The sequence below is a fragment of the Miniopterus schreibersii genome, assembly GCF_964146895.1.
Source record: "Miniopterus schreibersii genome assembly, chromosome: 15".
In the NCBI taxonomy this organism is placed as follows: domain Eukaryota; kingdom Metazoa; phylum Chordata; class Mammalia; order Chiroptera; family Miniopteridae; genus Miniopterus; species Miniopterus schreibersii.
The window spans coordinates 14,016,907-14,044,836 of record NC_138115.1 but is presented as its reverse complement, the minus strand read 5'-3'; the positions used below and the strand labels follow the sequence as shown (position 1 = coordinate 14,044,836).

General features: G+C 47.5%; 1 protein-coding gene across 2 annotated transcripts in view; it reads right to left on the bottom strand.

Moving 5' to 3' along the window:
- ARHGEF3 (Rho guanine nucleotide exchange factor 3) overlaps positions 1–27,930 on the bottom strand; it is a 273,431-nt gene that overhangs the window by 230,902 nt on the left and 14,599 nt on the right. Inside the window, exon 2 of one of the 2 annotated variants that reach the window (XM_081160291.1) lies at positions 12,161–12,249. The exons of the other annotated variant lie outside the window; for it this stretch is intronic. Coding sequence (XP_081016417.1) covers positions 12,161–12,180 — 20 coding nt within the window. The 5' untranslated portion in view covers positions 12,181–12,249. The remainder of the gene's footprint in view (positions 1–12,160; positions 12,250–27,930) is intronic. 2 annotated transcript variants of the gene reach the window in all.

Sequence of the window (27,930 nt, the reverse complement as noted above, 5' to 3'; positions counted from 1 at the left end):
AGCCAAATAAGGGAAGAGCAAGACCAAGGCCTAATAAAACCGAGCCCCCCAGTCCAGCCGTGCCTGAAGCTATCTACGGCTGGGACTTCCATTTATATGAGCCATTACATTCCCTATGCTGCTTAATCCAAATACCAATTGTGTTTCTGTCACTTGCAACAGCAACAAATCCTGACTAATGGGACCAGTGCATGGAATCACAAGGTTTCTGAGTTACAAGGGGCACTGGAGGCCATCCATCCAGCAGTGTTCTGGATGGTGGTATGCTGACCTAAATGAATGATTTGTTCCCCGCTCTAGCTCCAACTTCTCAAACTGAAGTACAGCTATCCTACTGATATTTACTGTAAGCCACAGAATAAACCAACAGCATCTTAATGGAGCATTAATCTAAATGACAGCAAGTAGTTTAAAATACTTTTTCATTAAAGGAAATATAGATCACAACCAAATGCGATTCACTCCAGGAATGCAAGGATCAGTCAATATTAGGAAATCTATCGATATAATTCATCTCATTAACAGTCAACATGTTATCTTGTTAAATTTCTACACTTATTCCTGACTTTTAAAAAAATCTCTTAACAAAATAAGAAGAGGGGAAAATTCCTTAGGAGATATATAGATCATACCGAAAGCCAGCATCACATGTCAGGGGAAATATTAGGGCACTCCCACACTGAAGTCAGTATGAATTAAAAATGGCCCTCGATATCACAATTGTTTAACATTATTCAGGAAGCATCTGCTATCCAATTAGACAAATTTAAAATTTTTCCTACCAACTGGAAAGAAAGAAGAAGTGAAATTTTATTAACTTGCAGATGATGTGATTATATGTCTGGAAAAATTCCTCCCCATAAAAAATAAGATCTGAAAAACTATTAGAACCAGTAGGACAACTTCATGATATTAATCAACATTAATAAATGAGGTTATAAGTCAGAAGTTTTCTTTTATATATAAAAAAACACACACACCATGAAATACGATGGTGATCCAGTGAACATAAATAATTATCCTAAAACAGATTCCCTCTTGCACTCTGTCACAGCCCCTCTTTGCTGCCTGCATGAATTTTGGTGGAGTGCTTGAAATGCCCAGCACAGCTCTAAACAAGCACGGACCCACCAGCCGGTGCTTGTCTTACCTTGGCACAACCATCTCTGCTGATTGGGGAGCCCATCTCCTGAAACTCTTCATTCCCCAGTCACTAGGGCAAGCCCAGTAGGTCCCTCTCCAAAGTTTGGTCTCCCTCCAAATCTTTTTTCTCACGCCAGCCAGAGGTCTTTACTCCAAATGCAAATTTGATCGTGTTGCTCCCCTACTTAAAATGCTTCAGTGGCCTCCTGGGGCCCTTCGGACAATCTAAGCTCTTTACTATCAAGGCTCGCAGGGTTCGCTCAGTCCTCCCAGGCCAGACGCCCCTCATCCCCTTGCTGTACTCCGTGACCCAGCCACACTGAGCTGCTGTCCCTTTGTCCGGCACACCATGTTCTCTCTGGCCTCAGAGTCTTTGCACATGCTGTTCCTTTTACATGGCTCATTCTTTTTTTATTTTTAATTATTTTTTAAATTTATTTTGCAGTTACAGTTTGCGTTCAATATTATTTTGTATTAATGTCAGATATATAGCATCATAGTTAAACAATCATATTCTTTACACAGTGATCACCCCATAATTCCAGTACCCGCCCGGTACTGTGCACAGTTATTACAACATTATTGATTATATTCCCTGTGCTGCACTTCACATCCCTGGGACTATTTTGTGACTACCAATTCTTAACCCCTCCACCCTATGCACCCAGCCCCCCAACCTCCCTCCCCTCTAGCAACCATCAGTCTGTTCTCTGTGTCTATGCCACATAGCCCATTAATGCCTATCACTCATGTATGCTCCCATTTTCTGACTAACATAACAACAAATCATTGACAAGTGAGATTAGAACAATTAGAACAACACTGAAAACTAGAAATTGGCAACACACACACACACACACACACACACGTGCACACACACCACCAAAACTAAAACAGTTGTTATACGGGGGGTGGGGACTGAGAAAAGGAGTTGCCATGGGAAAATCCTAAGATTTGGTACACCAAAGACATGAGGACTACAGTGCCTTAGGGATACGGGGCAATAAGTAAAGCAAGGGGGTAAGTGTCAGGAAATGGTGAAAACTTTTCTCACTTGTTTGAATTTACCAATGGAAAAAAAGCACCTGGCCAAAAGACGGCTGGCCAGATTGTCTCTACCTAATTAACTGCCATCCTTCAAGGCTACAGGACACCCAGGTTTTGACTCCATTCTGCTACTAACTCACTGTGTAAGTCCAGGCACATCACCACTCTGGGCAGTTTCCTCACTGGCAAAATGAGAGAGTGGGTCTAAGGGAGCAATTAGATCACATCCATCGAGTACTAAATAAGCCACAGAAATCTAACTTACAGTATATTGAATATGGACAATAACGTTGTACTGTAAGTATGTAGCGTGCTAAATATCATTACAATAGCAACCATATTACAAAATATAAATGTATCAAAGCAACATGCTATACACCTTAAATTTATACAATATTACATGTCAAATTTATCCAGTTAAAAAAAATCACATTCAATGATTCTATTCAAAGGACAAAAGAAATCTCTTTCAATTGCTTGTAACTTCTTTCAATTGCTTGTAATTTCTTAGGTTTCTACAATTAACTAGTTATTCCTTTTTGAAATAAAGAAAAGATTTACACTTTCTTGAAGCAGCAAAAAAAAGGTTTTTAAACAGATCAGAATATTACATCCTGCTCTTGGCCATGGATCCTGAGTAGAATAGTTGGGGGACAGTGTTAGTCACAAACTTCAAAGCTATGAGAAATCGTCACCATTTTACATTTGCATAATGCTCGGCAGTTGGCCAAGGAATTTCATGTTGTCCAGTCCCACCCAACACTTCAGCGATCAGGAAACTGCCTCACTCCGTGCTGTGCTGAGGCTGGTCACACTGAGAGCGGATGGGGCCCAGCTCAGCGACGCTGCGTTAGTAGGCTGAAGCTAGCCACGGCGGGAATATTTACACCATGGAAACGGGCAAACACTGCAGATTTGAGTTTCTGTCCCTCACACTAGCCAATTTACCCTCACCGTTCCCTTAATCCTACCCCCAAACCAAAACTTGACCTCAGGCCTCCCTCCTTCCCTTTCAGGGCTCCTTCCCCCCCTGTTTCCGCTTCCTGTTTAGTTCCTTGCCCTTATAAAACCCTCCAGGGCGGGGACCCTGATAGAGTAAATACAGGCCCTTGTCTGTCCTAGTCACGAATCTATCCCTGAGCCCAGCACAGTGCCGGGCACACAGCAGGCCCTCGGTCAACACCCATCCTTAAAGAAGACATTGGCTCCTGCTCAGACTGTACACACATACAGCAGTGCACACAGGCGGGACAAAGGCCACGCGCAGCCCAAGTCTCAGCAGTGATCCCCGGGAAAGCGAAACCCGAGTTCCTACCCTCTTCTCCCACCTAAAGAACAAGTCTCAGAACTCTCCCCATCCACATCCTAGCAGAACACCCCAGACAAAACCAGTGCTTCCTAAATGCATCCTGCTAATTGTGCACCTCTGTGGGCCCAGTGGGTGCGTCAACCATCGGGGTTCTATGCCCCCACCCCATCCTCGAACACGGCTCTCCAAGCCTGATTCTTGGCCCTAAGAAGTGAAAAGGCTGATTTACCTCCAGGCAAAGTGCTATGCTCTTGCCTGGCAGGAATTTTCCATCAGATTCCCCAGGAGGGAGGCTGACACACAAACTCTCCCCCCAGCAGGGCTCAGCAATAGGACAGATGCTGCTGTTCACCCGCCACCATCTGTCCACAGGGCAGGGGCCGGCTGAACTTCTGCTCCCAGATGAATGGGGCCAGAGACCCAACCCTCAGAGACATTCTTTTCCCACCTGCTGGTCTTATGAGTTGTGTTTCCTCGAACACTGTACCCTTTGAGTCTCTCCAGTTTGTGTGTTTTTAAACATTTCCCAGGTACGCGCTGTGTGCCAGACCCTGCTAGGCCCTTCTATAAACCCTTCTTGGCTCCCATTACATAAATGCATCTTCCCTTCTAGACTGTAAGCATGGTCCAAGCCTGACTGTATCCCCAGGATGCCTGATAGAGTGCTGAGCACATGGTAGGTACTCAAATAATTGCTAAACGGTTTTTCAAAGCGATCACATGCCTTAAGGATTATCATAGGAAAGTAGAGGGCATGCGTCTGACAGCTCCTCTTGGCTCTGGGGTTGGTGAGAGAATGACTTAGAGGCTGATAACAGATTAATGCATGTGCTGAGCGTCGCCAAGTGCCCAGTGACCATAGCTAAGCATTTCTTACCACGCTGAACCTCCACATCAACTTTGTGACCTAAGTACCACTGTTATCCACCTTCACAGATGGCAGACTGAGACCTAGAAACTTCAACAATCGGCCAAAATCTCACCACCTCCCCTAACTCCCTCCTGGCAGTTCCTTTGTCACTAGGGCCACCCAGTGAGGAACTGCCTGGAATTAGGAAAATGCTGATGGGCTCCCAATGAGACTAGAATGCCCACCCTCGGCACCTCAATGGATTCTCTTGGCCGAAGCCCAGCCCTACCCCTGGGGCAGCCACAGCAGATGCTCCTCATTCTGCAGAGGGACTCTGAGCCCCCATCTACAGGGAGAAGGTAAAAATGAGGGTCCCCATCAGATGAGAAGCAGGGGGCGGTGTGTGACACACAGTAGGTGTTCACTCATATTTCTGAACTGGTAAGTGGAGGGGGTAGACAAGGAGAAGGGGTGGGCCCTGCATTCCTGAGGTGAGAAGGACCTCAGCCTGCCTGGGGCCAACCCCATTTTCCCCAAGGAGGGGGCTCCCCAAAGCCCTGCCCACGGACCTCATGTCCTCTGCAGAAACACAGTTTTGCTCCCGTGATCTATGGACATTTTGTCTTTTAACCAAGACTTGATTGTGAGGTGACCTGTTCCCACAGCATCTACTGACTCAGCAACCATTACTTGCCACTCCTACTTCTGAATGCTGACTTGCAAGGACCCAGGACTTCGAGAAAATTAAGGCCCAGGGGAGTAGACTTTTCTGCTGCCACCAGTGACTGTGGGCGGATCACATCATGTCTCTGCCTCAGCTTCCTCAGCTGTGCAGCAATGGAGTTAGGCAAGCAAATGTCTGATGTTCCAAGAGGAGAATTTTTAGAAGTCCTTGCCCTTTTTGTAAACCCTCCCTATAAATGGACTTAGGGTGAAATGGGTAGATGGTGAGGACTCAGCCCCAGCTAGCGGAATGGAAAGGTTTGTTTGCTCGTTCATTCATTCACGCACGGCCTGCATTCGGTCGGTCAGTAAGTCAGTCGGTTAACATCCCATCATTGCTCAGCAGCCTTAAACACTTGAGGAAAACGCTCAAAGAAGGCAGGGCCTTCACTCTCAGATTGCACAAATGCGTGTGTCTTTTATGAAAATAAAAATCTTCTCTGGCTTGCTCATTTCTTCCAATGTGTGTTGAGTACCTCCTTTGTGTCAGCTCTGCTAGACTTTACTCCACTGCAAGGTAAGGCCTCATCTGAGGCAGTGACACCCCACATCTGGCCCAGGCAGGGCTCAGCACACAGTAGGCTCTCGGCCAGTGAGTGGCTTTCAATTGACTAGAAAACAGTGATCTTTAGATGGCAATGAGAAGGCCTATATCCAAAATTGAGATTCCCTGCCCTCCCCCCCCCAGTCCTGTGCCACGTTCATGCTCCAGGGGTAGGCTGAGGTGTACCACCTTAAAACTGGTTAGTTTTCCTGCCTGTCCTTAGTTGCTTATCAGCTTCCATCTCGGCCTTAGGCCAGAACTGTTTTGGTCACTGGTTTTTATTAGCTCTTTGTTCACTGCCCAAAGGGTTGTGTGGGGCCTGCTCTACTTCCTCCACCCTCCAGAAGTTCAGCTGCTGACCTTGAGAAGCTGGAAAGCCAACAAAAGGAAGAGTGCCACCTCTCCCGACCTGAGGCCGTAGTCTTCACTCTGACTCACCATCCCCGTGACCTGGGACAAAGCACTTCACCTCTCCAAGGTGACTTCTTGGAGAGCCCATCAGCATTCCCCACAGGCTGCTTCTTAGAACATGGTATCAAACATCAGTAGGCACTTCGGGGAAGGAATGGCGCCTGTCGCCAAACTTGTCTGGGCACCTCTGGCTTAAGCTCAGTCAAATGTGGCCTTTCTCACAGGACCCAGCAGAGCCTACAAAAGGTCAGTGTGTATGGAGGGGTCTCTCAAGAGAAGGTAGAGTGTGCAGCTCCCACATCTGCTGTTGCACAGACCACACTGGGGACATGCTGGACTGGGAGATGATGAAGCAGGGCGGTGGTGGGAAGACCAGGGGCTTTCTCCCTTGAGTGTCAAAGACACAGGTTTCAGTTGGAGCCCTATAGTTACCTGTGATATTGGGGCAGGTACTTAAAACTGTTTTCTCATCTGCAAAATGAAAGCAAACAATGTATATTCTGCCAAGTTGCTGTGATTTTGGAGTCAATGTGTGGTAGGCAGTTAGACAGACATGAGCAGAGCAAGGACAATGGGCCAGGTACAGAACGCTGTCAGGGTGGAAAGCCCCAGGTGCCTGGCAACAGATAATTGTAGGGTAGGACCTCGCCCCCAGGGTGACCTTTCCTCCCCTAGCATATAGAAAGGTCAGTTTGGACACTCTGGCCTTTCCTCCCTAGAGATAACATCTAGGCCTCAGTTGTGTTTCAGCTCCAGGCCCAGAAAAGCAGCAAAACCAGACCTCAGATCACTATCCAATGCTGCTGACCTCAGGACCTGCAGCATTGGGTAATGACCCCCCCCCCCAAGGACACACCTGGAAAGCCTCTGAATGACCTCCCCTAAAATCTCCACCCTTAAAAGCCTTAGGAAGGACCTAGTGGCTCTCCCTACCAGGAGTACACCTTTCCCTTCCCTTTCCCTTTCCCTGCCCTTCCCTTCCCCCACCCCTCCCCACAAGGCATGTTACCATTAGCTTTCTCACTCCCAAGCTCCAAGGCCCTTCCTTTGCCTCTATGACTTGTTTTCTAAGCCCATTTCTTCTAGGAATTACTTCTCCCTCTATGATTTACCAAATAAATGTTCTCTTATAGTCTGGGTCTTGGCTCTGAATGCTTTCCTAGCCAGAACCCAAGTACTGGGGTTGCTGAACGCAGGTCTGGTCTGACCCCACTGGATCTTACTTGAGACACATGAAGACCTGTGAGGAAAGTAATATTATTTTACAGATGAGAAACAGCCAGTGCCGTTTCCACTACCTACAACAAATGTATAAAAAAGCCCCTTAGCATGTGCCCAGAATTAGCAGATCTTGTCACAATTTGCTGGGTAAAGGATTAGTCAGGCTCACTAAAGGGCATTTTCAGTGGCTTCATGGCAGATCTTCCAAGACGCTGTCCTAGTTAATGCCTTTGGCCAGTACAAGGATGGTAAAGACTTGGTTTGGTAAAACACACACACACACACACACACACACACACAACAATGCAGAATGTGGGGTTCAAGAGACTGTGAATCTGAGTCTAGGCTCTTCATTCCTTGCTACAAGACCACCACCCAGCCCTGTGCCTCACAAACTCTCAGTTCTCATCTGTAAAAGAATCTTACTTTCTTCACAGGGTCTTCATGTGCACAAGTAAGATTATGTGCACTCATTAAATTACATGAACAATAATTTAATAACAAGCTGTCCATGAGGTTATGCCAGTGAATGTAATGAGGAGCCTATCCCGTTTCCATATTTATTCAACAAATGTTTAGTGAGTGACTTACTATATCCCTGGCACTGCCCTGAGGAATCAATGAGAAGACACACAGAACTTGTCTGCCCTCCTGGGATGTACAGTTGTTTAAAATAATATACGTAAAATTTTAGGATTAAAAGGAAATTCATCAATCAACCAACCCCTTTCTGCTAAGCCAATGAGGAATCTGGGAGAGAAAGTAAAGCGACACCCCCAAGGTCACACAGCCAGGTTTTGGCTACAATAGTATTTGGAAGTTCCTAATGAAAAAATGAAAAAAAAAAAGCTAAACCATTAAAAAATCCAGCGTCTATGTCTTGGCTATTTTGCCTTTCTGTCCTGGGCACATCACTGAAGCAAAACAGGTGAGACCTGGCCTCATGGAATTCACAGTCCAGTAGGGGAGGTAGACACTAAGAAGACAAATACATAGTGGATGAGAAACTGAGTTTCCTCATTACCATTTCTAAAACGAAGTCTGGCCCCTTTCAATCTCCCGATTAAAAAAAAAATTTCCTAGGTTCCTCACTCAATATAGCAATAAAAATAAACAAAAATGAAAACAGCTGCCTTTATTAGATGCTTACTGTATGCCAGGTGCTTTACTATGATTAACTCAGGACATGCCCCAACAACCCATTGCTGGAGATACTATTATTGCCCCCATTCACCAATGAAGAATTGAAGTTTTTTACTTAACCATTGCTCATTGTGTATGCAACTGCCTCCTCAACCCCCAAGACTCTGAATTCCCTAAGAATTCATATCTCACCCATCTTTTTGTCCCTGGTGCACACAGTAGTATTCATTAAATGCTCTCTGAGTGAGTAATCAATTCTTATCTTAATTAGCTTAAATGCTAATCAGCTCTAGCTTTGGAACAAGAGCTGATCGGTCCCCTGATAATCACGAGAGGTAGCTGAAATGTTGTGCAAAGAGCCAGACCCAGATCCGAGGGACCTGAGACCAAGGCCCGTCTCTGTGTCAACCTGAGCCATCATTTCATTACTCTAGGCCTGACTGCTTAAAACTGTAATGATGAAAACAAAGAAAATGATAAAATGAGCGTAGATCTCTTCTAACTCTAGAATTTTAGGTTTCTGAAACATAATGCAGGGGGGTTGCTCAGAAAGACGTCTGTAATTGCGCTCTACCTGCTTTTAGAACTAGATCTGAAGTTGAACATTTTAGAGTAGCATGCTGATTAGGTCTATTGGGGGTGAGTAAAGAACTTCCTCTCCCTCCACAGCTCAGTGGGTATATTTATCCTAATGAAGTAGATTTTTCTCCCCATGACAAATTTGCTCAACCTGGAAAACCTCTTTTCCAGAGAAGTGTTTTGGGTGAATGCAAGTAAGGCTGCCATCCCCAACTGTACACCGGAACAGAGGGGCTGGTGTTATGCAAGAGCCCACGTTCCCATGCTGGCCAGGGGCAAAACCCAAACCCACCACTCTCAACTCCTACACTCTCCTGTGGGAAGACCCCAGTGAGGAATAACAACTGAGTGTGATCAGGCAGTGACAAACATGCTGCGATGGCTCCACAGCTACGTCCACAAGGAGCACTCACCACGCGGCAAGTGTGAGTCTCTGTCCCTTAGAGTGAGAGCAATGACTAGGAGCTGGGGCTCCACAGAGAGACTGAGTTTTTGTTATTCTTTTTGTTGTTGGGGTTGGTTTTAAATGAATTTATGTCCTAATGTCACCTACTGGCCATAATGAGGCTGACAACACAACTTCCTACCTTATAGGACCATTGTGAGAATTAAATGAAATAAGTAAGCTAAGTGACCGACACAGAGCCTGACACATGGCAAATACTCACATTGTTGCCTTTGATGATGATGGTGGTGGTAGTGGTAATGGTGGTGGTGATGATGGTGATGGTGGTGATGGTGGTGGTGATGGTGATGATGGTGATGGTGGTGGTGATGGTGGTGAGGGTGGTGGCGGTGGTGGTGGTGGCGGTGGTGGCGGTGATGGCAGTGATGGTGATGGTGGTGATGGTGGTGATGGTGGTGATGGTGGTGGTGATGGTGGTGATGGTGGTGGTGGTGGTGGTGGTGGTGATGATGGTGATGGTGGTGGTAGTGGTGATGGTGGTGGTGGTGGTGGTGATGGTGGTGGTGGTGATGGTGGTGGTGGTGGTGGTGGTGGTGATGGTGATGGTGGTGATGGTGATGGTGGTGGTGGTGGTGATGGTGGTGGTGGTGGTGGTGGTGGTGGTGACGGTGGTGGAGACAGTGGCAGTGGTGGTGGATAAAACAACCTGAAGTAGAGAAATCCTACCAAAGGCTCTTCAAACCCCTCAAGGGTAACTGTGGCCACCTCTCCTGGAGGAGCACACTTGAGTACTTTTCAGAAGAGAAAATGAAGTGCCACCTACTTCTGGGAAGGACCAAGGCTGACAAATGCCCTGGGTCTCAGGATAGGTCACTGGGTTCCTGTGAGGACAGAGGCTCACGGGGGCCATTGGGAGATGAAAGCAGGTAACAGAGAGACCTAAGAAGATGAACTTCCCCAGAGAAGAGAGAAGGGGGAGGAAATTATGATCACGGAGAGATGCCACTGTTCAACAATGGACTGGCTAAAATGAAAAAGCATGAAGAGCAGAGGCGTGGCAGAGGCAGGCAAATGGGAAGTCTGGCACCCTACTGACAAGTGGTGCTCTTTAGAGAATGATTTGGCAATATTTATTGAGATCTTAAATGCAGGCACAGACTGACCCAACACCTCCACTCCTCAGTAACCACCTAAGAAAACAGTCTATGTGCTCAGGAGGTGTATACCAAAAAGTATATCCCAAATGTGTTATAAAGACAAAAAACAGAACATATCCCACACACGCACATCAGCAGGAAAACAGCTCACTAAACAGGGAGATTCTCATACTATGGATACACTGATCACTTTTCTGCAGCATAAAAACAAGGTAGATTCACATTACTGTCTTGAAAACATTTTAAGACATATAACTGAATTATTTTTAAAAGTTACAAGATAGACCAACAAGCATAGTATTACGGCCTGTATTTATTTAAAGAACAGAAAGAAAGAAAAAAAGGAAGGGAGGGAAGAATGACTTTTTTCTATATACACAAGCACCTAGAAAAAGTTCTAGATGGAAATACACAAAGTGGATCACAGTGGTCACCTATGGGAAAGGCAGGAGTGGGGTGGGGGCTGGAAATAAAATTGAGGGGGAAGGTCAATGAGGACTTCACTCTTATTTTTAACTAGGCAAATGTATCCATGCACTTCCTGGGCTTTAAAGTTAAATCAACACGTTTATTTATTTATTTATTTATTTAAATATATCTTTATTGATTTCAGAGAAAGGAAAGGAGAGGGAGAGATAGAAACATCAATGATGAGAGAGTCATTGATCGGCTGCAGCCCACAACCCGGGGATGTGCCCTGACTGGGAATCGAACCCTGATCGCCTGGATCCTAGGTCGACGCTTAACCGCTGAGCCACGTCCGGCCGGGCAACACGTTTATTTTTAAGGGAATAGAAAGGACGAGATAGAAGAGATGATGACCTCAAGAGAAGATGTGGCTGCCAAGGGTAAGGGTCTGCCTTTTCCTCCTCCTGGAGGACCGGCCACACACAGAGGTAAACATAACACATCTGAGCATGTGTCCACAGCTTTGGGAATCAAATATTTAATTCTATACCACATGAGTTCTATTTATACTAACTCTTCCCTCTAAGTCCCAGAAAAATTCCCTCATATTTAACAAAGGTATCTCTCTTTTGGTGTCAGAAATTAGAGATATGATCCCTGGCCAGGTAGCCCCGTTGGTTAGAGTGTCAGCCAATACACCAAGGTAGCTGGTTCAATCTCCAGGCACAGCACATACAAGAAGCAACCAATGAATGCATAAATAAGTGGAACAACAAATCAATGTTTCTCTCTCTCTCTTTAAATAAAATAAAATTAAAATAAATAAATAAAAAGAATTAGAGATATTACTCGGGGACACAAAATTTGGCTATCTCCAAATTTTTGATGGCCTCCACTGACTTATATAGGTGTAGGTGAAGTCCTGCATTGCATTTAATTGTTGCATGTAGACATTTTTTTATTTTAATTTGTTTTTTTATAATAAGTCTTTATTGATTTCAGGGAGAGGAAGGGACAGGGAGAGAAACAGAAACATCAGTGATGATAATCATTGATCTGCCGCCTTCCCGCACACTCCCTCCCTACCAGTGATCAAACCTGCAACCTGGGCATGTGCCCTGACCAGGAATCAAATCATGATCACCTGGATCATAGGTCGATGCTCAACTGCTGAGCCACACCAGCCAGGCTTAATTTTCATTTTTAAAGATATTTTTACCTTTCCTTGTTTTCTTCCATTCCTCTGAAGACACACTAATTCATTACTGTGGAACTGTCCACAGACACAGCATGGCAGACCCAGGCTTTCTGAAAAAGCAAAACAACCAATATTTATAATCTTGGTGCATTTATGTTATAAAGACACAATGAACTGCATTAAATACATGAAGGGGATATGTGAAAGGCTGCCCAGTGTTCTCTCCCACCTCTCAAAACCCACCACTCACTGTGGTTAATCAGAAAGTTACAAAAAGAAGTGCTGTTCTAACTCTTCAGCCGGGAAGTTCTGTGTTAATCTAAAGTGCATCAGTATTTCCCATCCCAGTCACTTCCATAGAAGAGGAACTGTAATGCTCCCCAGCTAGAAACTCCGGCACCGCCCCTTCCTCGAGCCTCTTCTCAGCTGGCCACATCAGCACTGACCAGCATTTGCTGAGCCCAGCCTCCTGCAAAGTGTCCACTGGACATAAAGTCTGCCTAATTCTGCACTGAAATATATCTCTTCCCAGGAAGCACTGAGTGTTGCTGAGGATGTGAACTCTCCCATCCTGCTGCTGGAAGACTGTGGCAGTAACTACTGAACTTGCATTTGCTGCAATGTACATAGGTACGTCAAGAGGCATTTTCTAGAATATTCTCAGTAGCACTATATATAACAGCCCTGCATTAGCTTCCTACTGTAGCCAAAACAAATTACCACAAACTTAGTGGCCTAAAACTGCACACGTTTATCATCTGATAGGTCTGGCATTCAGGAATGGGTCAGCAGGGCTGCACCCCTTCTGGAGGCCCTAGGGCAGGACCCATTCCCTTGCCTTTTCCAATTTCTAGACATCACCTGCATTCCTAGGTTCAGGACCCCTTCCTTCATTTCGGAGCCAGCGATGTAGCATCTTTAAATCTCTCCCTTCTCTCACCTCTGCCTCCACTGTCATATCTCATTCTCTGAACCAGACCCTCCCATATCCCTCTTCTAAGGTTCGTTGCAACTACACTAGAGCCATCCAGACAATTCAGGATCATCTCCCAATGTCAAGATCCTTAACTCTGCCATGTAAGGAAACAAGGGCATTGCCGGTGAATGGTGCCTGTGACAAGGGATTAGGGGGCATTATTTGACCTACCTCCAGCCCCAAACCAGAAGTGGCCCAAATACTCATCAACAGTAGAATGAATGAAATAAATGGTGGTAATTCACAGCGATGAGAACAGATAACCTACAACTACATGTAACAGCAAGGATGACTCTCACAAGACGATGCTGAGCCAAAGACACCAAACACAAGAACACTTGCTATATGAGACTGTCTGCAGAAAGCGAAGAACCAAGTAAAACTACCCCAAGCTGTTAGCTGTCAGGATGGCGGGCGTAGTGGGGGGGCAGTGGGTAGAAGAGGGCACAAGGGGACCCCTGGGGTGCTGGCAAGGTTCTGCTTCTTAATCTGGGTGCTGCTTCCACAGATGTGTTCAGTTTGTGGAACTCCATCAATCCGTACAGTCATGGTATGGGCCCTTTTCAGTAAGAGGCTCTAAAATTTTTATAGCAACTGTTTTGTCTAGTCAAAGGTTTCTGCACACTCCCCCCGAGTTCTCAGGGATCCTCTCAAAAAATACAGTTGCTGTGTGTTTGTTTTCTATAAATCAATACAGCCATGCTAAATTTCCCAGCTCTGCATCCTACGATTTGAGATCCATAGCTAGAAAAATACAATAAGTGTATTTATAACTGAAGAAGAGGGGGAGGAACAGGTGGAAGAGAAGAGAGAGAAAAAAGAGGAAGCAGAAGCAGCTGCTGCCTCTCTGCCCCTCTCATCCCATTCCCGCTCCAGGGCAGCGCCCCTTCACCTCTGGACGAGGCAGATCCCAGCTGCCCTCCCCAGCACCCCGCGCTCTGCCCAGCGCTGCCCACCAGACTGACCTAGAATCTTCCCCTGCCACCTGCCACAAGGTCCTTCCTCTGTCTCTCCTTCACTCCTTTCACCACCTGGCATGCCCATGGTGAGCCCCATCTCCTCCCAGGGGCCTCCCCCAAACTTCTGTAGGACTTGCAATGCAAGCCACACCACCTGGACGTAACTGCTACCATCATCTATCGATTGCTAATAGTATCAAGAGCCTTAGTCTAATTCCCCAAACAGTCTGCAAACTCTCAAGAACAGAATTAGCTCTTACACACTCAATTCCCTGCCTCCTAGTTCTGGCTCCACGTGAACTTCTAATTCTAATTAATAGTTACTAATAAGAACAGCCTTTGTTGAGCATCTATCATGCATCAGCTTAAGTGCTCCTCATGCATTATTTCATTTCCTCTTCTCCCGCCCTGTGAAGTGAGTGTTATCATGAGCCCTCTTTGAACAGGAGGAAACTGAGGCACAGAACAGCCGGTTAACTGACCCAAGGTCCCAAAGTTGTCACAGGGAAGATGGGATTTCTACCCATGATTCCAGAGCCTGTGCTGTTGACCCAGACCTCACTCTGCTTTTGGAGCATCCCACCCAAACTGGGGGTTAGGCATGCCATTAGCATTTAATAAACACTTTGACATGCTTGATCACCAAAAACCCCCCCACAAAACAACAACCACCAAAAACCTTCACAAGTACACAAATAACAAATCAAGACTCTTCATCAGATGAGATCCTTTCAGCCTCAGGTCCTCAAAAGCGGGCACGCCCTCTGGACAGACTTGCCAAAGCTCCGCACACTCCCTGCTCTGCATCCGCTTGGCATTCAGCAGGCTTCATAAACATTTATCAGTCAACGACAGTCAGAGCTTGTCCTCTAGGCTTTTATCAGAAGAGGGAGAGAGCTGGATACATTTTTTTTTTTTTTTGGTCTGCCAACCTCAGGGCCAAAACCAAAGTCAGAGTTGAAGGCTGGCTGGGCAACTGAGGCTATGACCTCAAGGTCCCAAACCACCTGCTCCAGATGACCTCACCTCCCCGACGGCCAAGAGTGACCCAGAGGCCTTGACTGAAAATAAAGCCACTTCGTCTAAGGGCTTCTGAGGCCACTAAACCGAACCAGCGGTAATGACAAGGGCAGAGGCCCACAGTGCTGGCAGTGGGGTCAGGCCTGAGCCCTCCTACTCTTGAGGCCTGGCCCAAGGTCAGTCACCAGTGCTGGGCCAGCGTGGACACAGCAGTACACCTGTGCCGTCCACGGCCCCACCCCCGTCCTCCCACGGATCCACTCACACACCTACATGGACACAGGGGAAAGAGCCTGTGCCCCAGGAGCCTGCGGACCACTAAGGGGGCATTATTTGTAAATGGCCGCCTCTGGGGAGGGACCTGGGACTGGCTGGAGGTTAAGACAGGCTTCAGTTACATCTGTATCGCTAGCAGTTTTACAAGAACAAAGAAAAGTGTTTATGTATTGTGGGGTTGCCAAAGCTGTCGCAAAGTTTAAAAACACACTGACCATGATGGTACAGTGTGATTAAGCAGTAACAGAGAGATGCAGTTTCAGGGGGAGCGGCCCCTCTGCCAGCCTGCAGGAATCACGGACGGGCTCTCACCTCAGTGGGTTGTGCGCCCCAGGGTTAAATGAGATCATCTACGTTGAGTGTTTAGCCAAGAAGACGTACTCAGTTAGTGGTTAGTGTTATCTATTTTTATTTGTATTTCTATTCCATCCTTCCTAGAGGCCAGACACTGTGGGGGTGTTGTTGGGGCAAGGTTTGGAAATGAGGTCCACGTCTGATAGATATCCGGTAAACCCAACTGCTCACATTCCCACAGCCCCCTCCCCCCCCCGCACCCCCAGGGCCTCTCCAGTGTTCCTGCGCATTCCTTCCTCACCCAGATCTCACTGTGTGCACATGTCTCTCCAACTGCACAGGGGTTTGTGGCTCCCCAACTGCGAGCACAGTGACAAGTACAATACTGTTGAACAAATGAATACATTCAGCTAACTGAATTCTGCACTCTAATGAGAGATGACACAGCCTACTCAGAGTCATGACACCACAGAGGCCATCACCACATGGCTATGAAATAAACAGCCCCCATGAGGAGCTGGCTACCAAGATTCACAGAAAAATGAGGCTCCAAGAGACAAAACCCCACAATACCCGCCCCAGCCCCGTCACTCTATCAAAGGAAGGTATATGCTGGGGACTTTGGGTACTGTATTTCTAGACACAAAGTCAAGATGCCCCACAATGAAATGGATGCAACAGGCTAAGGGTATTGTCATACTTGCTCCAACAGGGTCTTTGAACACTCCTGCCAGGCAGCCTTCAGGTTCAGCATTTGACTGTCCACGCGGCTTACTTACCAGGACAGGCCAAGCTGAGGGTGCACAGCGGCAGGTAACGGTCCAGTCCTCACGGCAAGTGTAAAAGCCAACGGTGTGGTCATGGCCTCTATCACAGGCTCATTCAGGGAGGGGTAGAGAGGAGGTTAGGTCAGTCCTCAGGGCCTCGTCATGAGTCTCCTGTCTTCCCAGTAGAAGATCAGGTCTCAGATTCTAGAATGAGGGTCCGGTGGGGACACCACCAGGGGTCAAGTCCTATCCAGCTCCAGGATGCCTGTCATTAGACTAACGGGTATTCTGATTTCAACCAGGGCATGTCCTCTCCTAGACGACTCAGATGCTGGGGTTAGGGGTAAGTTCTCATATTACAAAATAGTTCCAATGCAACAAATAAGCTTAGAAACCTTACTTCATACAAAGCTACTACCACCTGCCTGCCTCTCTCTAGGGCTCTTCCAATGACATCTTTAGTGGGTCACTCGGGACCCTTTTGTTGATGGACAGAGAGCATTCAGGGAGGACCCACAGGCAGGAGGGAGGGAGACACAGGGGTCAGAGCAGTCTGGGGTCTCCCATGTGTGCTGTCTGCTATAAGATGGACACTGACCAAGCAGAATCGGTCTGAGGGACAGCAGGCAGGCTGCCCAGGGATCTGGAAAACCATGGCATCACTGTCCCCACTGTCATCACTGTTCTCTTCCTCACTGAAGGCAACAACGATGACAGCCTTCCTATGTGCCAGGCACCCTGCATAGAGCTCCAAATGCTAGAAACCACTGACTCTTTCAGCACCTTGTGAGGCAAGGACTCTTATCTCCTCACAGATGAGGAAACTGAGGCACAGAGGGGTTCAAGTGACTTGCCCAGGCTCACAGACCTAGTGATTGGAAGAACCAGGACAGAAGCATAAAAGACAGTGATGCTTGTCCCTCCTCCCACAAACAGAAGTCCAAAAATGGAGAAAACAGTCATGTTAAATGACCTGAGTAGAAGCCTCGTGTCAATTTTCCCAGCTGGGATAAAACTGGATTTCCTGGGCAGGGAAAGTTTTCCTGACCTGGTCCTTTACCAGCCAGGTTAAAATTGCCTGCACAGAACTGAAACACAGCACACTTGCTGGGTGGCGGTCTGGGATGCCCCCCCCATCATCGTTCATTGCCTGCAAGGACAGGTGCTTGAGTAGAGCACTCTACATGCCCAAAGGGTGCTGCACAACGCCTGCGAAAAGGTGAGCTCTCTTATAACCCCAACTGTAAATAATGCTTCATGAAACTGTATGTGGCTACCAGCCAGTGGAGGCGATTTAAAATTCTCTGAGATCTATGGGGCTTCAGTTAAAGGAAGGAGGTGACCAAGACACATCAAGGACCTACTCTAAACCCGCATTAAGTCACACACGAACCCAGTGGGATGCACAATGTTGTCCACATCTTACAAAGCATGCAGCAAACTCCAGCATAAGCATCTGGGCCAAGCTCCAGCAGCTGGAAGTGGACAATGGGGATTAAACAGCTGAGTTTGTCTGACCCCTGGGTCTAAGCCTCCAAACTTCCACTGACCCATAGGCTCTGGTACCTGAGTAAATATGCAGCCTGACTCCCCTGTACAATAAAACCCTCTGGCTAAATCTTAGCTCCAGCTCTGTGCTCTGACACCAAGTGTCATCTGAGAAAGACCCTGAAAATGGGGACCAATTGCAGCCTGGAGGGCAAATTCTAAAGTCACTGAGAAAATCCCGCAGAGTCCAGAATTTCCCTAGAAAGCTCCTCAGGAAGGTACAGCCTGGAGAGGGGCTCTACCTGCCCTGAGGAGCCCAGCAAGGCCCAGTGCTGGAGGTGCGCTGGGTGTTCAACTGCCCTCCAGGTAAAGCCAGTGGTCAGGACCAAGAGAACATTTAGACCTGTACCCTCAGACTCACACACAGGACTGCCCCACACTCGCTGCGGCACATGAGGAATAGGGCCAGCTTGGGGGACCTGCAGATTCACCACCCCAATCTCTCGCTCTCTCCCGAACATACACTTGTTTACATGGAACAGCGGGATTAAACCATTGTTTCTTTTTCTAAGAGCTTCTGGTTCAGTTTATGCAACTTGAAAGCAAGAGAGTTGTGATTCCATGATACCCTACTTCCACAATAACATACGATTTTCTGTAGCTACTAAGGCATCTATGTTGAAAATTATAAAAACATTTACAATCGAGACAACTGATTGAAGCCTCGGGCTCTGAAGTAAGGCTGCGTGCTCTCTAATTTGAGGCTCCAGGAGCTGCGATGCTGAGCAAACAGGAGGGTGAGAAGAAAGGGGAAGCACTTCCCAAGAACATGAAAATACCCAGGGAGGAGCCGTTCCAGACGCACCCAGAAGGCAAGACTGCACAGGCACAGAGATCTCCAGAGGCAATAACCAAGCCACAGTGACAAAGAAAGTGACTTGAGTGACAGTCGCGGTGGACGAGCCTTTGAGCCTCCACCCCTCCTGCTGGCCCAGACCCACAGAGGCCATCAGCCCCTGAGCCCCTCTTCCCTGACCCCGGGCAGAAACCTGGATCTGCTTTGCGAGAGGCTTTCCTGGGTTCCAGATCCCTCCCCTCCTCTCTGAGAGGCACACGCCCATGGCACACAAGAAATGACAATGAGCAGTGAGCAATCTGGAGTCTGGCCAGGCATGTCACGTGCGCAGCACTGGCCTCCCTCTGCCAGCAGCTGAACCTTCGCCCAATGCTCGGGCCCAGGAGAATAGAGCAGGGAGACACTTCTGACACTGTAATGGGACCTCGATCACTCATTGAACTTGCACCGGTCAAGAGCAAGACGGCATTTTCTACAAAACCCACCCAGAAATGTGCAGGGGGAGGGAGAGGGGAGTGAAGACCCTTCCACTTAGTTATAATCACTCTTCTGTGTGCTAGGAGGAACAGACAATGGGAAGGGGCAGATGCTTCTGGGGGCAAAGCCAGCACTGGAGCCCTGTCCTCTGCAGGGGTCAGAGCAGCTGATCCCCATCATCCCTTCCCAAGGGGCTAGCAGGATGAATGAGACCACAAACCAAAGCAAAGTTGGGGGCACAGGCCCCTAAGTTGTTGAGAAATCAGCTGTGATAAAGACGCCTGCCCTTGGTAATCACTGGAGGAAGCAGAGAGACATTCGAGTTCAAAACAGCCAGACAGTTTAAGTCCTGCTGACTACAAGAGGGGAGTAGCTGCTCCCACTACCCAGAAACCCCACCTGGTGACCTGGCACCAAGAAAACCAACCACTCACCCAGCAGGGTGGGACCTGAAGCCAAGGACCTTTCACTTCCATGACAGTCACAGGATGTGGGAGCCAGGACTCACAGTCCTCAGAGCCCATAGTTGTCCTGATGGGGAGGGGCACAGAACCATCCAAGCACAGAATCCTGAATCAGAATCTCCAAGGCCAGGCCTGAGCATTCACACTTTATGGGCCCCTCCCAGGTGACTGCGGCAGCAGGCCCAGCACTGGGCTGCTCTGGAAACTGCATCGGTTCATACAGTTGTTGGTGGTTCATTCATTCACACGCTCATCCATTCCAGCAGCATTTACACCCAGGGCCGCCCTTGTAAGCAGTTCTGAGGAGACATAGTTCCTGCCCTACAGGGAGTGGCTGGGTTCACCTAGGGACTCCTCAGCAGATGTCTAGGCTCTGGCACCTGTGCTTCCAGTTCTGAGGGACTCAGAACCCAGCAGGAAAACAAAAGCAAGCTGACAAGAAGAGGAATCCAGAGACCGATGACTAGATGGGCAATTCCAGCAGGAGCTAGGTGTGGGGAGGCTGAGAGGCTTCATGGCAAAAGGGTGGGAAGATCTGCACTTGCCCGGCACCCACGACGTGCCAACCGCTTGACTACTGTTAGCACTGTCAACATTTACAGCCCTACTAGGGGCCATGCAGCTCCCATCTCACAGATGAGAGCAGTGAGGCACAGGGTATGGGGAAATGTCCCGACCCAGGACCTGACACCAACAAGTGCTAGGGCTGGGCACCTCTGTCCACTTCACCCTGAATCCCGAGATCTGGGAGGTGTCATTGACCTTTCTCTCATCTTACCCTTGTGTACTAAGGCCCTCTCCCTCTGTCTCCTTCCCTCCAGCTCAACTGTCAACACCACTTACCTCCTCCATTATGACCTGTGCCGTTTAAAATACAAGCCCAGGCAGCCAGGTCACTCCCTGGCTCAGTCCTCTGCAAGGGCTTCCCATAGACGTGAACATACAAATCTTCCTCCCAAATTTGCGTCAGGGCCTTATCACGAAGTGTCCCCACTGTTCCTACTCCCTCTCTAGCTCCTCTCAGTTCAGAGGCCTTTAATGACCTAACATGACCACCAGAACTCAATCAGGGCCCCAGCTTTCCCCAGAAGGCGAGGCCACAGAGCAGGAGCAGCTCTGTCCTGCCCATGGCTGAGCCCCTTCTCCCCATCTGGGGCACACAGAGAGGGTGGGGAATGGTCACTGGCTGACCATGGGACTCTGCAGCTGGGCTGATGCCCAAGTATGGTGGCAGCAGAAAGACCAGGGAGTCAGAGATTGGGAAGAAGGGAAGGCTGTGGACACCACAGAAAGGAGCTAGGACGCGAGCCCCTGGGCTGTGGCAGCCTCGGGCAGCCACAGAGGCTCTCGGGAGCAGGGGAGTAGTATGACCAAATTTGCATTCACACGCTGTTGGTGGAATAGTCATATCCTCTCATCTCTTTGGAACCCAATCTGCCAACAGCTACCAAGGTTTAAAATCTGCATGCCCAGTGACCCAGGAATGCCAAGTCTCTCAAGGATACTCATTGCAGCATCCTTGTCGTATTAGCCAAAAAGAGCAAATGTCCTAACTGGTCAATTGGAGAAAAAACCATAGCAGACAAGTCCGCAATCCGTCTTCCCAGCCCTCGGAGCCGGATGCATTTCAGAATTCACAACGTTTGCATTTCAGAAAAGTAATACGAAGTATGTACAGTATGTTATATAAAACCCAAGCAGGGCCAGGCCAGCATCCATAGTCAAATACATAAATATTTCTGCAGCTGATCATGTGCCTATTTCTGCTACGTACTATAAATAGCCTCCTCTTAAGTCAGGTCAGGTTTAGTCATCAAATGAGTTTGCACCATACTTTTTAAAACACATTCAGTTTCTTGATTCTGTAACTGTAGATAAGGGATTGGGGGCCTGTCGGAAGATGATGGAATAATAAAATTAACAAAGCCAGGGGGTGTTGGCTGAGCAGTGGATGTGCAGGCGAGCCCCAGTGCTTCCGCGCACTGCTCCACTGGGCCCTAAATGCTCTTCCCATCACAGTCACCCCCGCTAGCAGGTATGGAGCACTGACTATACCCGACACCAAGTGCTTCACATTAATTACCTCACTGAATCTATATAACAACACAAAGGGTGATTTGTTAACACCTGTTGTCCAAATTTGTCCCTAATTTGTCCCGTCATCCAATGAAGAAACTGAAGCACAGAGGGGCAGAGCAGCAACGTGCCCAAGGCCACCACCCAATGGTGCCTCTCACCCTCTTATGTCATGGTGCCTGAGCACTGGCTGCCACTTGTTCCTGGGACAGTGTCTGAGAACCCGGGCATTCTGGCCTTCACTCTTAACCCTCACACTTTCCTCATCTTCTCTTCATAAAGTGGGTTAAAACGTTTACCGAACATGACAGGCCACAGAGACATAAATAAGTATAATCCGACCATGCTGGCAATCGGATCCGCAGCCAGGGTGTTTACACCGTCCCGAGCAGCCAGCCGTGAGCCTGGAAATGAAGCATGTCCTCCCATCAGAAAGAGGCCAGCAAGGGCACCCAAGCACAGAGCACGGGCCACGCCCCCGGGCACCACGGTCCATTCGGCCTGGAGACCTGCCCCAGCAGACAGGAGCTGCCCCGGGCCACTACATGACAGCCTTTAATTTGTTGCTGAGGATCAGCACAGGTGTGGGTGCTGAGTGATGTGCCTGGGCAGACAGAGGCAGGTTCTACCTCCTCACTGGATCCCCTCCAACCTATCCAGTCACACCAACCACCACCATTAAATCCGTGGCTCCTTGTAAAGCTAGCCGACGGGCAGATTCAGTTCCCTCCAGGTTGGGACATTACAGAGAGTCCAAGGAGAGCAAATTTTGCAAGCACCAGCTAGATGCACCTCTCCATGAAAAAGCACAGAGTTACAGAAGGCCACCCTCCCTCCCAGGTGCTGACCCTTTCTGCCTCCTTTGGCTGATCTTGCCAGGGACAAATGGCAGCTATTGCTCCCACGCCGCAGGACATGGGGGCGAGATGCTCGAAGCTGAGGAGGCGCCCAGGCAGGAGCAACAGCCGCTGCTAGCACCTGGGGCAGGGAGGAGCTCCGTGCAAGGAAAACTCAGGCCTCTCACAGGGTTCATCCTCACTTCCTCTCCAGGTAATCACCAGCCAAGTCAAAATCTATATTCCCATGCCCCTCCCAGTCAATGCCCAACCCAGAGGCTCTTTTTCATTGCTGAGCATATTCCATTGTATGGATAGACCATAATTTGCTTACCCATGTGGCTGTTGGTAGGCATTTGGGTTGTTTCCATTTTTTGGTAATGATGAATAAAGCTGCTAGGATCACTCATGTGCAAGTCCTTGGGGGATCATATGAACTCATGTCTCTTGGGTATATATACCCAGAAGTGAAATGGCTGCGACACAGGCCGACATATGTTTTATTTTGGTAGACACTGTCAAATGTTTTTCTAAAGTGGTTGTACCGATTCATGTCCCACTAGTAGGGTATGAGAGTTCCAGTTGCTCCATATCTTCACCAACACTTTTATTATCAGCCTTTTTCCTTTTAGCCATTCTAGGTGGACATATAGTAGTATCTCATTATGATTAAAATTTGCAATTCTCTAATGACTACTGAAGTTAAGTACCTTGCCATATGCTAATTGGTCATGTGAAATCCTCTTTGGTGGCATGTGTGCCCAAGTCTTTTGTCTTTTTAAAACTGAGTGTCTGTTTCTTATTGGTTTGTAGAAGTTCTTCATATATTTTGGATATATGAGTTGGACATACGTATTTCAGATCTCTTCTCCAAGACTGCAGCTTGCTCTTTCCCTCTCTTAATATTGTCTTTTGATACAGAGTTCTTATTTTTAACAAAGTCCAACTTATAACCTTTTTCCTTTATGGCAGTGCTGATTGTGTCTTGTTTAAGAAATCTATGCCTTGCCTAATTTTATGCAGATATTCTTCTCTGTTATCTTGTAGAAGCTCCACTGATTTATCTTCCACATTTAGGTCCTCAGCTCATCTAGACATTTTTGTGTGTATGATATGAGATAGAGGTGACTGGGGTGTACTTTTAGGGTAAAATTCTGTTAGACGTGACTACAAACCAGACACACAAGAAGGACCCATCTTTGTCATCCCCAGAGGAAGACGCAGCTTCCCAGACACCCCCCATCCTTTACCTGGATCCTGCAGAGCATCTAATTCCACATCGCCTCTTGCAGCTCAACAGGATTCAGATATAGATGTTCCTATTGTTTGAGAGAATTTCTGGACACAACCATATACAAAACACTCTCATCTCATATGAAGTTTCCACAATTTCCCGTAAGTCCATTTTGACAATGGGATCTGCTGAGTGCCCACGATCTGCATGTATAGCCTGGGAGCTAGGAGACCACAGAATGTGACCAGACAGAGCCCCGCTGTCAGGATGCTCAGAGCCTGGGGAAGAAACAAATTAAAAATGGGGGGAGAGTGTCCCAGCCGGGTGGCTCAGTCAGTTGGAGCATCATTCTGTACACCGAAAAGGTTGAGGGTTCGATTCCCAGTCAGGGCACATACCTATGTTTTGGGTCTGATGCCTGGTTGGGGTGTGTATGGGAGGCAATCGATTAATGTTTCTATCTCTCTCTCCTCTCCTCTCTCTCTCTCTTCCCCTCTCTCTAAAATCAATAAACATATCCTCAGGTGAAGATTTTTTTAAAATGGGGGAGAGAAAGAAAACAGGAAAAAGTGCTCAGGAAAGGCCTCCCTGGTAACATTTTGAGCCAAGACCTACATATAGAAAGGAGCTGGTCCTGAAAAGAGATGGGGAAAGCATTCTGAATAGGAATAGCATACTCAAAGGCTGAGTAAGGAAAGGGACTGGGACCTTGCTGGAACATTCGAGAAGGCATGACAAGGACTGGTAGGGAATGTAGGTGAAGGTAAGAAAGAGGGAGGAGGTTTCATCTAAGTAGGAAAAATCACAAGCCGTTGAATTATGCTAGATCTCAGTTATCTTCTTGAACATGTACCACAAAAGCCCTCTATGAAGCTGAAGAGCAGTTGGTCAACTCGTCTACCTTAAAATGCTTCTATCACACCATGGTTCAGACAGGCAAAGAAACATAAAGGCACCTCTCGGCCTTGACCACGCAGGTGTACACATGCGAGCACACACACCCACACACACCTGCCCCCTTGGTGGTGCCTCCAGCTGAGAAGTCTTAGTTCACCCTCCAATCCTGAGTAGAATGGGGTCTATACTGCAGACTTTTGCATCTCTGCTCGTGACTTCTCAGCACTTGTCCCAGCTGTAATTTTTCTTGCATTCATGTGACTATTTGATTAATATCTGTTTCCTGAGTGAACCCGTCTGTTGACTCTGGAAGAGCAGAGTCTGAGCCTGTTTTGCCCACCAAAGCTTCCCCAGCACCTAGCACATGGCCTGGCCCGAGGTACATGCTTGACATTATATATATTTTAACTTTTTTGAAAGTAAAAGTTCAAACACATACAAAAGTAGTAAGAATGTGCCCACCATACAACTTCAATGGCCAACTCATTTCTAATCTTATTTCTTCTATAACCCTCCCAGTGAAGTAAACCCCAGCCTCGTACCACTCAATACATACTTGCTGAACGAATGAATGCCTCCTACTGTAATGAATAAAAAGTAGGTGCTTAATTTTTGCTCTTGTTGATTTTGCTATTGATATTAGACGGAGAAAAGGTGAGGAGAGTCCACCTAAATGAATCCGTTTTGTCACCAAGTTAGCAACTTTGATAAAATTTCAGAAGACAAGATTTAAACCATTGACTAAAATGAATTTCCTTTTCCTCATATTTATTAGGCTTTCACTTTTTGGGCCTGTCCTTAACATTGCCACATTCATCAAGAAGTGACAGTAGCCCAGCCGGTGTGGCTCAGCAGATGAGTATAGACCTATGATCTAGGCGACTGCGGTTCAATTCCTGGTCAGGACACATGCCTGGGTTTTGGGCTCCATCCCCGATAGAGGGTGTGCAGGAGCCAGCTGATTGACGACTCTCTCCTCATTGATGTTTCTCTCTCCCTCCCTCCCCCTTCCTCTCTCTAAAATCAATAAAGATATATTTGTTTAAAAAAGAAGTGACTGTAAGGCATGCAAAGGTTACATATTTCCCACAATCTCAAATAAAAATCTTAAGAGTAGGTTTGTTTCCACCTATTTTATCTATTGTAACATGTATGATAACATATTCGGAATGGGCCTGGCTTTTTGAAATGTCATTACAGTTTTACAAACATGGAGAGCAGAGCTGTCATATCTGTATCCCGTGTCCAGCCCAGTGAAGGACACTCAGTACTCAGGGGGGTTGTTTAATGTCATCCACTCTTCAGCACCTGAAATGCTACAATGCAACATATTCAATGATGTCCTTCTTGTTGTAAAATATATTATCTGCATTTTCTAACTTTTTTGTGTGAGGCTTAAAGGACATGAAATGTGCAGAGCCCTGAGCCCAGGACCAGTACACAGCAAGTGCTCAATCAGTGTAGCTGCTATTTCTGTTTTCAAAAAGGAGCTGCAAAAGAACTCCGGAAAACTTCTAGGTTCTGCTAGGGAGCCTTCCCAATGGCCTGCACAGGAAATAAGTACACCTGCCTCCACCCCACAGGGAAAAGCAGAATCAAGGAACTGAGGGGGCGGGAGGGGGCCTGGAGGAAGCCCACAGCAGCAGTGGCCTCTGAGTCATAGCCCGGCCCCTCCCTGCCACATCCCTTTGTCCACTGGAGGTTGAGCTGTGACTCACATGGACTCCAGTCCTGGGCGGGGCCGATCTGACCCGGGGACCTGAGTGACCTGCTGGCACACTCTCTTTTTCTGTCATTTTTCACCCTCTGGCCCGGTGGCCTGCCCTGCCATACCACATCCCAGCCTGCAGTGTCAGACCTTAGCAGGACCCTCTGGGTTCCTGTGGGTAGCTACCCCCGTCCCCCACACCACTTCTGTTTTGGTTTGTGTCTATTTACTCACTGTGTGGTCCGTTCTGATTTAACTCCAACCTGTAAACAAAAGCCCAGGAAATGATGTCGTATTCACACCCATTCACACTCTCTCACTCCTCTTACGCTTTTTTAAAATAAAAGTGTGGTAAAATATATATTACATGCAAATTACCATTTTAACCATTTTTAAGTGTACATTTCAGCGGCACTAAGTACATTCACAATGTTGCACCACGATCACCATTACCCATCTCCAAAACTTTCTCATTACCACAAACATAACTCTGTTGTACACCTTAAACAACAACTTCCCACTCTCCCTTCCCCGGGGCCCCGCAACCTCTATTCTACTTGCTGTGGCTATGACTTTGCTGTTCTAGTCTCTCATATAACTGGAATTATACAATACGTGTCCTTTTGTATCCAGTTTATTTCATTTAGCATGTTTTCAAGGTTCATCCATGTCATAGCATGTGTCAGGACTTCCCTCCTTTCTTTGGCTGGGTGACATTCCCTTGTATGAATATATCCCATTGTGTCTACCCATTCATCTGCCAGTGAGCCAGTGTGAATAATATGCTGCTGTGAATATGGGTGTCCGAGAATGTGTTTAGTCCCTGCTTTCAATTCTTTTGGGTGTCTGCCCAGGAGGGGAACTAATGGGTCATATGATAGTTCTATGTTTAATTCCTCTTACACGTTTAAGAGCCTGGCATGCTAACACAGCGGCTGCCACAGGTGATGCTCAGCGAGGGCTCTCTCGCTCTGTTACACACCATCCTAAGGGCATTTTGGGCATTAACTCGTTTCATCCGCAAAACAGTTCCCCGAAGTGAGGGGTGATCATTTCCATTCCCATTTTACAGACAAAGAAACTGAGGTTACCCTGTCAGATGGCAGGGACAGCATCTGAACCCAGGCAGATGATGCTTTCACATTGTTTCTCCAGCTGGGACCAAAAAAATCGAGCTGCTCTGCCTACATGCATAGAATGGGGGAGATGACCCAACTCCGTTTAGATCAGAGAGAAGGGGGATTTGCTGGAAGGATACTTGGAGCAGCTCAAACAGTGAAGCAACTGGATCCAAAGATGATGTGCCCAACGCCCTCCCCATGCTGTCACCACTCACACTCGGAGCTCAGGTGCCTCCGAGCATCTTCTCTGCTGCCTCTTAGAGAGTCAGAATGACCCTGGCTGGGGAAGTCCCCAGCCCAGCTGGACCTATGTGTGGCCCCGGACCAGTCACCACAGGCAGG